A 12747-nucleotide genomic window follows, 5' to 3' on the forward strand; every position below is an offset into this window, starting at 1 on the left:
CGCCGTCCCGTCACCTAAGTCCGTAAACACAAAATAGTAGAGGTTTACGTTTTGAGATTTTGGATAGCTGGAACTTGCTAAATACTTTTTGGTTACATGCCTACATTTATTGGGGCACTTTACAATTGAATATATAAAACATATTGGTTAAAATTTAGGCAACCGTATTTTCTGTTTTACACCTTTCATAAAAAAAAAACAAATAGGTACCTAACTTAAAACTCAAACAAATAATCTGCTTCAATTTTAAATTTTCATTTATATTCTGTTTTTTTTTTAAACTCATAATACTAAAAATACCTAAAGAACTTATTATTTTATAAGTTAATCAGAGAACATAAAATTCCATTTCAAAAACATCTATTTGACCAAACGTAAACGCAAACCAGCAAGTTTAACCCATCAAATCGTTCCTAAAAATTGGATGAAGTCATTTAGAAGCAAAAATCCCATGTTTGTTTAGCATTAAATATTATAATAGGGTCTAAACGACCCGCCGATGGTAAATAAAGGGTTGATTCCGAATTTATTAAGTCAACATTTGGGTGCTTTTTTTCGTAAAATATTTAGCTATAACAGTTTTGATGTGTAAATAAATAATGAAGAGATTTGGGATTAAAAAAACTGTATTAGTTTTTTGGTAATCAGTTCTTTTTGTGTATAAATTAATTCCAAATAACAGTATGCTTTTAATGTAGAACAAGTAAGGGAGAAAACTGTATACAGCAATGATCATTAATAGCAGTTAACTAATTTTAAGATTTCAACTATGTGCTTTTTTAGAGAGTTTCAGACTCTTACTGACTAAATTCCACCCCGTTCCTACATCTACTTCTCAAGCCGGAGCCCCGGTAACCCGCATTGTGCTACACTTATATGCTAACGTTGCTGTTTTGAGAATCAAACTGAGAATATACAAAAGTGATGGGGCTATCTTCAAACTGCTTCCACGACGAATCGAACAAAATCTTAGCAAATAAATATGAGAATTTCATAAAATTCCGATGACTATCACACCGCCAATCACCTGAGATGTCAGTATAGAAATCAAAAGTGACTTATTTCTAAAAAAAAATTAAGAAATTCATCAATTTTCTTTGGCACGGTAGCGCGACATCCCGCGGTGTGGCCAGTGTCGGCTACCGCGGGGTTGCCACATGAAAAAAACCGATTGATTTGCGAAAAAAAATGGCGGCACGTTTCACTTTCTGGGCTTTCGATTTTGCACGCCCACTCAGTGGACGTAGCGTGATGTTTGATAGTGTTGGCGGATTTTTTTTTATGATTTTGATGCCTGTCATAAAAATATCGATATGTATTTTTAAATAATACGAACTAAGTAAAAGATGATTTTCCCTTTGAAAAAAAAAAAAACACTCTTACGTAACCAAATGAAACTCTTCTACAAATCTATAAGCTACACTTATCTCACATTGTTGACTTCAATCTCACACCAATTTGGGCGGCTTTTGCTTAACAAACAGAGGAGGTGATCATCATTATCAAAATATAAAGTCATCAGGGTAATTTGCATTACACAGTCTCCCACGATGTGGCAGGAAATCTTGATTAAGTCATTACATTCAGCGCCGTTGATGTGTGACAATCAACTCTGTATTGTTATAAATTCATCTTGTTTGTCTGTCTGTCATTTGCAGGATATTTTTGCTTTCATTATCGCCAATTGGTGGAGACACGTGACTTTAAAGGGGGTTTCTTATTCTTGCATAAGAATAAGGAGGGTTTGCTTTGTATAAGTTGTCACATGATCTAATTAATGCCTATCATGGTTTTGATTTGAGGCTTTTCAGGTCTATAAAATCGTGCCAAATATTGTCATTTTGATGTCAAAATGCTTGTTTCAAAAGCATTTACAGCTCAACAGCTCATTAACATAATATTTGGTAAAAAAAGACTCGATTTAGCCTTCAACTGTGTGTCTTAGAATTCTACTTTCGAAGTACAGTTTGTCTCAAGAATTTTTCAAAATATACATAATCAATAGAAAACGTAGAACTATTAATACTGATACCACCTACAACGTAAATGACCTGGTAGGTGGCTTTGATGGCAACTAAATTGAGGCAAATCTTCACATCACACAAAAATAAGTCAATTAACAAAAAAGTTCCGATCAATTGATTGAAAAAAAAACCTTTTTTACATTGGCAACCACGCATAATGACACCGCGGGTCGCCCGCGTTCTTTTTGAATTTCGAACAATGGTCTCCAACGGTTCGCGCCCTGAGAATGACATTTGAAGAAAAATAGACAAATTAGAAAAAAATATACCTTTGTACTTATGCCTAGTCTGACACGGGCTACCGAATTTACAGGTTAATTATTGCGAACGAAAATTTAATTAAATTAATAGATTCTGTTTGGATCGACTAGCTTTGAAAATTAATGATAAATTTGTATCTGTATTGTCTGCTCATTTACCGATGAATATACTTAAAATATTTCCCATCTATCCTTTCTGAAAGTCATTGAGAGAGGCCTATGTTCAACAGTGGGTGCGCAACCCATAAATCATCATCAGATGATTATTTTATTTAAAAGAAATCACAAATAAACCATGAATATCTTGCGTCACGTTTATGTTCCACAGTTAGACATATTAAAATCTTTTACCAATAATGCTAAACTATAACCTTATTTTACATTCAAACCTTTGTAAATCTTTTTACAGAAAACCAGACAAGTATAAATCTATCAATGGACAAGTCAAAAATGAGTGACATCTAGCAAGAAATATAAATCACCCAAATTGCTCAACATAAAAATCCAGTACAAACGGAATGCAACACAGAATTTACTACTAACCGTGCCTTCTAGGGCATGTGTTAAAATATTGTAAGTCTTAAGTATCTAGTTTCTTTTCCGGTCAACGTTTTCTAAGAGTAGGTACAATCTGGGTATTTGCAATGTCAGCCCCGAGTGAATAGGTTGCTTATGAGCGGGAGCGGGACTGCCTCGTTGGTCGAGTGGTCGCATGTGCAACTGCCGGGCAAGACGTCTCGGTTTGATTCCCGGTCAGGCAAAGTATTGCTGGGCTTTTTTAGGTTTTCAAAAATTTCTCAGTAGTAGCACGGAGTCTGGAATTGTGCCCGGTGTATGGTTCACCACCTATTACATGTGGGTGTACATTGCGCAGTGACATTACGTGCATTATTTGCACCTCTCCCTTTCGGGGATGAAAGGAGTGACGATAAAAAATGAGCGGGGATTTTGCTGTTTTATTGGTCTTTTACATTCCAAAATTATGTTTATTCCGCTTCTGGAGTGTGGGATTCCAACTAAAAAGCGTTGGCTACTATCAGCCTCTATATGGGAGCACCAGGTCCTCAGGACAAACTCCAGAGCTTCTACTGGGCAAAGCGAAAGGAGCTGATGGAAGAAGAGTAAATAAATTAGGGTTTTTTTTGCAGAAAATGGCGTCAGACCTGGTGAGGGATTATACTGAGCTCATGCTGAACAGCCCGTACGGTCAGATCGTGTACGGGACGGAGGGTCTACCTTCTAAAGTGATGAAAACTCTCTCCTCAGAAACTTTCACCAAGACCGAAGAAGAAGATGAAAGTAGTGTAAGATCACTATCGTACCTACTCCACTAATAAATCACAAAAACTGTCATAATTAAAAAAAATATTATGTTTTATATATCTGCTGGGTTCGGTTGTCGCGGTGGCTGGGTAACCAGCTGCTGCGTAACGTGTAGATGGTTCGCACGGAGCAACTCTTTGTATGATCCACAAATTATTGTTTCGGGTCTGGGTGTCATGTGCATGTGAAATTGTATGTTTGTAAATGCACCCACGACACAGGAGAAAATCTAGTGTGGAGCATAGTTTAACAAAAAAACATTGTTTCTTTTAATTTAGTGAAATATTTTCTTTTCTTTTTAATCCAATAGGAAGCAAATGAGAACACAGATCACCTGGTGATAAACGACCAGTGCCGCCCATGGACACTCGTTGTACCAGAGCTAGAAGAGTTACAAGTGCGTACTTTTAATAAACTACTTGCCTTACTTCATGACCTTAGAGCATTAGGAACCAGTTAGAGAACGGTGGCTGCATATCAGTCGTGTAGCTTCTTTCTTTTTAACCATAGCAATTTATCTCTTTTGTGCTTTTAGCCCTAAGTCGTTCTGTCTCCTGCATTAAATTTACCAAGGGAAGTGGAAATTACTATCGATTTGGTTTCTCCTCTAATGATATCTTCTGATTTATTTCGTTGCACGATTCAAGACAGTTATTCATGTCTCTAGGACGCGCTGGACTTCAATGTTACAGGCTTACAGTAGTTGCAGCAGTTTTAGGAGGTTGTGACGAGCTTGTCCCATTATAGCAATTTAAAGTTTACTTACTAGATCACTACGCAAATTCTTAGCACTGTCCAAACTAAAGACTGCGCCATACATTTTTATTTCATATAAACTTGCTCATAACCTTCTTACTTCTTGAAAGCATAGCCATTAACACCAGTTCCACTTTCTACTGCCATAGGACCAACAGCAAAGTAGAACACCAAACAACCAACTGCTGGTTAGCGGATCACATTACCAGAAAGAAAAAGATGATCCGATCTCATCATCATCCTATACCCTGGCCAGTGACAGCAGTCAGTACAGCAATGATGTAGACCTCTGGCTGAGGGGATCTCCTACTGAGAGTACTGGTGTTCAGAACAGCAGGTATACTAGGGCATTTCTTCATAATAATGGAATATAACATGACCTTTCTGATGATGGCACTTCTGATAAGCCGTGAGGCGATAATGGCAATAAAATACGTTAAAGTTGTCATCACCCCTTCTCTTCTTGTGGGTATGTGGGTTAAAGCAAACTAAAGGACTTCATAATTTGATAGGGACCCGGGCAGCAGCGTTCTCCAATAAACCTGAAACTGTTCATCCTGCCAAATGTGTAAATTATGGAAAATACTGTTATCGTTGGAAAGGAGGCTCATATTTTTATAATAACTATCGTGAGACATACTAAATTAACTAAAAGGCATCTGCGCACGCTGCTCATGATGAAGAGTCCCTCTGTGATTAGAAACTAGTAGAGCTTTTCTCCATTAATTTACGTGAGTAAACCGTATTTTTAGGACGCCCAGAGTCTAGAAGTGGATTATCCTGGGTTTATTATTTTTTCTTGAATAAGTTTATCCCTTTTGATTACTGATTAACTTATGTTTGATCTTCGGTCGTGATTCCAGGGTGGCGGTGGTCCAGCGGTCCACCATAGCGCCGTCATCATCACTAGACGGCATGTGGTACATTCTAGCAATGATACTGCCCATGTTCAGCGTCAACAACTGCGTGCAGTGGAGGTGTACGCCGAGGTAAATTGGACTTTTAGTGGGCAATTTTATTTAATAGACCTCTCACATAGAAATCTATCCTAGGTGTTACAATCCTAGGTATTACAATCCTAGGGTGTTACAATCTTGGTGTTACATTATAATACATTCATATTCATATAATGTATTACATTATAAAACGAGGTAAATAGGGATCGAGAGGTAAATAGGTACAGGGAAATTCTTCATAGTATCTTTTCACCCTTCTTCTGTCCCTATTCACCCCGTTTTACCATACCTACTTAATGAACTCATATCTTCTTTGAAAATACTGAGAATAAGGAACCTGATAAGCGTTTAACGCCATCTGTCTTCATTATGAAACACTACCACAACAACGCGCTTGAATGCATCGTTAAAGGAATTCGAACGTTGCTACACCCCCTTGCCTTTTCTTCTCGCAGTTTTATCTGTAATTCACAGATGGCGTTAAAAGCGACGTTATTGGAGTTGAATGAAATAATATTTCTTTACTTACTTTAAAAGATTACGATAAAATTTGTTTTATAGAAATGTAGATTTTTCGTATAGGGATCAGCCATCTATTTTAATAAAACAATATAATATTTCTGACCAGATAGAAAAAATAAGTCGCTCAAAAAGAGGAACTCAGATTTAACTGTATAATGTATTGGCTTAAGCTGTAAAAATATGCATGTTTTTTCTACTAATAAATTAATAAATATCTAACAAAACCCTAAAAATAAGAATGTATAGTAAGACTCAATTACATCACATCTACTAACTACCCATCCCTTTTCCAGCACTGTCCTCAGCGCAGCAGAATTCTTCCTCAATCAATTTACCCGGTTCTGTCAACTGGCCCGTACTCACTTGCGTCGTCTGGCCGGAGACCAGATAGCTCGAGACCTCTTCGCCACAGCAATGGATATCGTGCTGGTGGTCTACGCCATTGGATTCCTCGTCCTATCCCTGTACCAAGCCTCCATTATCGGTTAATTTCCAATGAAGATAGCAGTTTCTAAGTCCATTATAAAAACAGTGAAGTCAAAACATTACATGTGTCCCGTATTTTATTAGGTCATTCCCGTTTATAAACTTTTGGGTGAAATTTTTGTGTTTTATTTTTATTTTAAGTCTTTGACTGCCAATAGAAAACTGTTGAAGACAAATCTTCCGCTAACGTCGGTCACCGGTGACCACCATGGCGTTAAATGTGTTAAACTCGACTTTAAACGTAAATTAAACACACTGCTGGACTATGAGGGTGCTTTTGCATACACTACACTACGTTGCTGTGGCTGAGTTTGGCCACCACCACCAATTATATTGATTGATACACATAGCTTAGCACTTAGTGGAAACGGACTCAGCTAAGCTATGCTTTTATATGGAAAGATGCGTGCTATGGATGTGTGCTATGACCGGCTTCCTTACAATCGATTTTTTAAATATCTTATGTCCTACACTAAAATACCACGTGGGTCATTTTTTCCAGATTTTTTTAAAACAAATCATCGCCAAATCTCTACAAAATCAGTTTCACTATTTGAAGTAAATAGCCATAAATACATACATAAGTAACAAATACACATAAATACACATTTGTGCATTCATTTATTATTAAACTAGCTTTTGCCCGCGACTTCGTTCGCGTGGAATAGTGACTTCCGGCAAATTTTTGGTTTTAACCACATAGTTCCCGATCTCGCGGGATCTCTTCAAAAATTAGATGTGGAAGATATTCCAGGGAACTCTTCAAAAATCAACATAATGAGCTCTGCGTTTGAATTTAATAGATGTATACTCACTTAGGGCATTGAAAAAATAGTTTAAAAACGGACTTAAACTAACTTAAAACTAAAGAAAGCTACGAATTACGAATTTATAACAATTAAAAAAGAAACTATATTACAACCTATCCTCTATGCTATAATAACCAAGCTTAAACTAAATAATTTAAAAGAAACGACTTAAATCTAATCTAATTAAAAAAAAAAAAATGACTTACAATTTTATTAAAAAAACTAACTACAGTAACTACTAATAATCGATATCAAACTAAACCTACGTTAAATAGTTTAACCAAAAAACCAGGAAAACCCAACAAATAAACTTATTAATTGACAAATACAACGAAACCAATTTAGAATATACGAAACAGCAGGACCACTACAGACAAATAATCATACGACTGATAATACACTTTTTCTACGATAGTACCGAAGCGCTCGGCCGATACCCAACCAAATGAATGTAACGAAACCATAGCGCGATCTATTTCGATCCCAACGCCATCTATCGAGGATAAAGACAACTTGGATTATTTATTTATACTCCGTTCGGGCATTTTCTTTGTACTAAAAGTTTAATTATATTGATATTATTTTTTTCATACCTTTTTACTATTTATTTACTTTTTTTCGATGAATTAAAACAATAACATGAACCGAAGTCGTGTAACGATCGACATAGAATTATCTATACTCCGTTAGAGCATTTTCTTTGTACTAAATGTTTTATTATATTGATATTATTTTTTTCATACCTTTTTACTATTTATTTACTTTTTTTCGATAAATTAAAACAATAACATGAACCGAAGTCGTGTAACGATCGACATAGAATTATTTATAAATAATTTATTTCTTATTTTTATTTTTTGTTTTTGAAATAAAAATATATCTATGTCCTTTCTAAGGTTCTAAACTATATCTGTACCAAATTTCAACCAAATCCGTCAAATAGTTGCGGAGATTAATGGTATAAGCATAGAATGTTCGACGTGATTCTTTAATTTGACATAACTTTATTATTTATGAACCGATTGACATGAAACAAACACTAAATGTAAATTTAAGCATCCCACAATATATTCGTGAAAACCGCATCCAACTCGGATCAGCCGTTTCTGAGATTAGCGCGCACAGACGAACAGACAAACAGACAAACAGACAAACAGACAAACAGACAAACAGACAAACAGACAAAAAAAAAGTTAATTACATTTTTGGGTTCGACATCGACATAACAATAACCCCTGCTATTTTTTTTATTTTTATTTTCAATGTACAGACAGCACTTTTCTACGATTTTATTATATGTATAGATATAGATTATATACCTATATTACAATGATTGCTAACGTGAAGTACATAAGATAGGTAATGATCATGTATCACGATTTAATTATCTAATTAGTGTTGCAAATCCTTTTTGTTTAATATTGATTAATTGTACATAGTAGAAGGCAATTATTTATTGTTTTTATAGAAAAATCCATATGGATAAAAACAATTTATGTTAAGTTATGCCACGAAGGAGCCAGCAACTTTGGTGTGATTGTTTCTGGAGATATTTTTTCATAGTATTTTATTTGAAACGCTTTAGGAATTAAGTTTACTTAAAAGAAATGCTTTAGCCCTGCCTATCAATCGAGTGATGAATTTATAATGAACTAGCTTTTGCCCGCGACTTCGTTCGCGTGGAATAGTGACTTCCGGCAAATTTTTGGTTTTAACCACATAGTTCCCGATCTCGCGGGATCTCTTCAAAAATGAGATGTGGAAGATATTCCAGGGAACTCTTCAAAAATCAACATAATGAGCTCTGCGTTTGAATTTAATAGATGTATACTCACTTAGGGCATTGAAAAAATAGTTTAAAAACGGACTTAAACTAACTTAAGTAAACTAAAGAAAGCTACGAATTACGAATTTATAACAATTAAAAAAGAAACTATATTACAACCTATCCTCTATGCTATAATAACCAAGCTTAAACTAAATAATTTAAAAGAAACGACTTAAATCTAATCTAATAAAAAAAAAATTAGACTTACAATTTTATTAAAAAAACTAACTACAGTAACTACTAATAATCGATATCAAACTAAACCTACGTTAAATAGTTTAACCAAAAAACCAGGAAAACCCAACAAATAAACTTATTAATTGACAAATACAACGAAACCAATTTAGAATATACGAAACAGCAGGACCACTACAGACAAATAATCATACGACTGATAATACACTTTTTCTACGATAGTACCGAAGCGCTCGGCCGATACCCAACCAAATGAATGTAACGAAACCATAGCGCGATCTATTTCGATCCCAACGCCATCTATCGAGGATAAAGACAACTTGGATTATTTATTTATACTCCGTTCGGGCATTTTCTTTGTACTAAAAGTTTAATTATATTGATATTATTTTTTTCATACCTTTTTACTATTTATTTACTTTTTTTCGATGAATTAAAACAATAACATGAACCGAAGTCGTGTAACGATCGACATAGAATTATCTATACTCCGTTAGAGCATTTTCTTTGTACTAAATGTTTTATTATATTGATATTATTTTTTTCATACCTTTTTACTATTTATTTACTTTTTTTCGATAAATTAAAACAATAACATGAACCGAAGTCGTGTAACGATCGACATAGAATTATTTATAAATAATTTATTTCTTATTTTAATTTTTTGATTTTTGAAATAAAAAAATATCTATGTCCTTTCTAAGGTTTTAAACTATATCTGTACCAAATTTCAACCAAATCCGTCAAATAGTTGCGGAGATTAATGGTATAAGCATAGAATGTTCGACGTGATTCTTTAATTTGACATAACTTTTTTATTTATGAACCGATTGACATGAAACAAACACTAAATGTAAATTTAAGCATCCCACAATATATTCGTGAAAACCGCATCCAACTCGGATCAGCCGTTTCTGAGATTAGCGCGCACAGACGAACAGACAAACAGACAAACAGACAAACAGACAAACAGACAAAAAAAAAGTTAATTACATTTTTGGGTTCGACATCGACATAACAATAACCCCTGCTATTTTTTTTATTTTTATTTTCAATGTACAGACAGCACTTTTCTACGATTTTATTATATGTATAGATGAGTAATGTATGGCTTTAGATTTGGATAAAATTTTATACATGATTTTAAGATTCTCTGATAAAATGTTTCACGTGGTATTTTCGCGTGGGATATTTTTTTTTCAAAATGTTGTAACTGAGCTATGTCATCATGAAGAGTTATGTTGATTTCAAACCAGCTTGGGGTTAGTAAATGTCAATAATATTCTTCCACTTTATTATTATAGATAGTGCAGTGATGTTTATGCACCTGATGCTAACAGGACTTAGATGAATCATACAGTCCTTTCTATAGTATATTTTTATATGTATTCTTAGAGGGACAGCGCGTACGCAGTCCCTCACTACCAAAAATTACGCGTCCGAGTTATCCACATTAGGGATAATCGCAGGGGTCAACCCAACCGCAGTGCAATGGAAAGGCCTCGCCCTGGGGGAACCGCCTACTTGATCACGGTTTCCCCTACGCCAGGTAAGTATGAATTCTGTCGAGCGCGCCGCGAGGGTCGTTCAACGCCGGAGAATCTTAACACCGCGATTCAGAAAATGTAGGGAACTGTACAACGCCATCTAGTTGTGAATTCGGAACTAAAGAAGGGTAGCGTAACTGGGGTGGGTTGGGCTTGTGACGTATAGATAGGGTATGACGTCAATGGTTTGAAATGAATTGTGAAAGTGAAAGGGTAAGAAATTCTTAAGTTGTGAGATTCTTACAAAAAACATAGTCTTCTGTATTCAATATCTTTATAATTTATTCAGTGTCTTTCTTTTTTTCTTTTAATGATATTATTTATTTAAATATTATACTTTCCTAATAAAACTCGCCATCCTATTTGGGATTAACTTGACACATTATTTCGTGATTCGATACTCAGTTATGCTATATTAAAATCACAATCTGTAAAACAAACAATCAAAAATTACTACCGGGTAATAAATAGTCTTCGTCACATTAAAAAAAAACGTTATGAAAACTGAAAAATGACTCAAAAATTTTAACCTGAAAAAAAGGACGAAGTTATTTTCCTAAAAAAAACATTATAGTAATGAGTAACTATATAGGTAATCAGGTAATTAGGTCACATAGTTTGGAGATGATAAGTAATTGCTTATGATGATGACAAGAATTCCGATAGATGAGCAGGATAGTTTCAGCATTAGTAACTAACACGTAATCAAGTAAACATTGTGACAATTCATGGCCTGAAGGTTTCAGGTAGGGCTGGCACGAGGGAGAGAGAGAGAGATAATGTGATTTTTTTTAAATTTTTTTTACTAACTGTTGCCCGCCACTCTCTCCGCGTAGGATAATGATTTAATTATTATGTTATCGGCTTACTCAGGTAACTGTTTGACGAGGAACTCGACTAGTTTCAATCCGCGACACACGCCGCGGCCATTGCATTTAGTAAAAAATAATTAAATATTGTTTCTCAAATAAAAGTAGCCTAAGTTACTCCTTAGTACATCAGCTATCTGCCAATTAAAGTCCCGTCAAAATCGGTTTAGTCATTTCAGAGATTAACCGAAACAAACAAACAAACAGACAGACAGACAAAAATCAACGCTTTTAACTCTCTTGTACCTATAGTAAATGTATAAAAAAAATGTATAAGAACTATCGGAAACTCATCGACATAAATAAACATGATAAATATGCCATATCAAGTTCTAATGATAGTAAAAAATAAATAAAAAAATATGTAACTATGTCTGTATTTTCATTGACAGCAACCCTAGTTCAAGTCGATTGTGTTTGAACAATTGTTAATATGTCCGCCACGGCGTCGGTAACGAGGTTTCCACAATGTTTCTAGTTTATTACTCATACTCACTATTATTATTTTATATCATACCGTACAATGAAAAATAGTTCCTGTTTCAACATTCCAGAGTTGACAGTCCAACATACGTCTATTTTATTTCTCACCACCCCTCCTCTTATGGTGCTTTTCCACCAGAGATGTGTTATGTAGTTATGATACGAAGATGTAATAGCTAGGCTGTGAAACTATGTGACCGTTTCCATTGATGCTAAACTATGTAGCTGCGTATTTTATCTTCGCATCACATGGATGTGTGCTATAGATGGCTTCCTTACTCGATAGTAGCCATTCATAGCAGACATCCATAGTACGCATCCATAGCACGCATCTGTCCATATAGCTTAGCTGAATCTGTTTCTACCACTGTTAAACTAAGTATACCACTAAATATGATAGGTGGAAGCCAAACACATCCACAACAACGTAGCCTAGCACATCTCTGGCGGGCCCTAAAAGTGAAAAGTTTATGTTACATTGTACATATTTGTGCTTCTCTGCCTACACCTTTAGGGATTGAAAGGCATTATAATGTTTTATTAAATAAATATCTATTAAAACCTTATTATTAAACTAGCGAGGTCTGTAACCTAGGCAAGAAGGTACCTTGGAGTAATGGCATAATAATAGTAATCGTTGTCCTACTTAATTAATATTATTTATTAATATTGTAATTGAATTCTTTATA

General features: G+C 34.8%; 1 protein-coding gene, 1 long non-coding RNA gene and 1 other non-coding gene across 3 annotated transcripts; 1 reads left to right on the forward strand and 2 right to left on the reverse strand.

The window, feature by feature from the left end:
- Positions 1-2698: 2698 nt before the first annotated feature.
- LOC118269974 (uncharacterized) lies at positions 2699-6442 on the forward strand. The gene is made up of 6 exons (XM_050706919.1): positions 2699-2857; positions 3433-3588; positions 3918-4004; positions 4513-4700; positions 5227-5352; positions 6135-6442. Exons 2-6 carry the CDS (start codon positions 3436-3438, stop codon positions 6328-6330), a joined length of 750 nt encoding a protein of 249 aa, XP_050562876.1. The 5' UTR covers positions 2699-2857; positions 3433-3435; the 3' UTR covers positions 6331-6442.
- Positions 6443-7445: 1003 nt separating this feature from the next.
- Positions 7446-10263, reverse strand: LOC126912820 (uncharacterized). The gene is made up of 2 exons (XR_007707467.1): positions 9560-10263; positions 7446-7879 (listed from the first exon to the last, which is right to left on the reverse strand). It is a non-coding gene; the product is annotated as an uncharacterized LOC126912820 (long non-coding RNA).
- Positions 10264-10552: 289 nt separating this feature from the next.
- LOC118270160 (U1 spliceosomal RNA) lies at positions 10553-10716 on the reverse strand. The gene has a single exon (XR_004783189.2). It is a non-coding gene; the product is annotated as a U1 spliceosomal RNA (small nuclear RNA).
- Positions 10717-12747: the final 2031 nt, after the last annotated feature.

The sequence above is a fragment of the Spodoptera frugiperda genome, chromosome 30 (genome assembly GCF_023101765.2).
Source record: "Spodoptera frugiperda isolate SF20-4 chromosome 30, AGI-APGP_CSIRO_Sfru_2.0, whole genome shotgun sequence".
Taxonomy (NCBI): domain Eukaryota; kingdom Metazoa; phylum Arthropoda; class Insecta; order Lepidoptera; family Noctuidae; genus Spodoptera; species Spodoptera frugiperda.

What these genes read in the sequence shown, in the direction of transcription:
- LOC118269974 (XM_050706919.1), top strand. Translation starts at nt 3,436, where the DNA reads ATGGCGTCAGACCTGGTGAGGGATTATACTGAGCTCATGCTGAACAGC. An exon ending in AAGAAGAAGATGAAAGTAGT is followed by an intron (nt 3,589 to 3,917) that starts GTAAGATCACTA and finishes TTAATCCAATAG; the next exon opens with GAAGCAAATGAGAACACAGA. An exon ending in ACTGGTGTTCAGAACAGCAG is followed by an intron (nt 4,701 to 5,226) that starts GTATACTAGGGC and finishes TCGTGATTCCAG; the next exon opens with GGTGGCGGTGGTCCAGCGGT.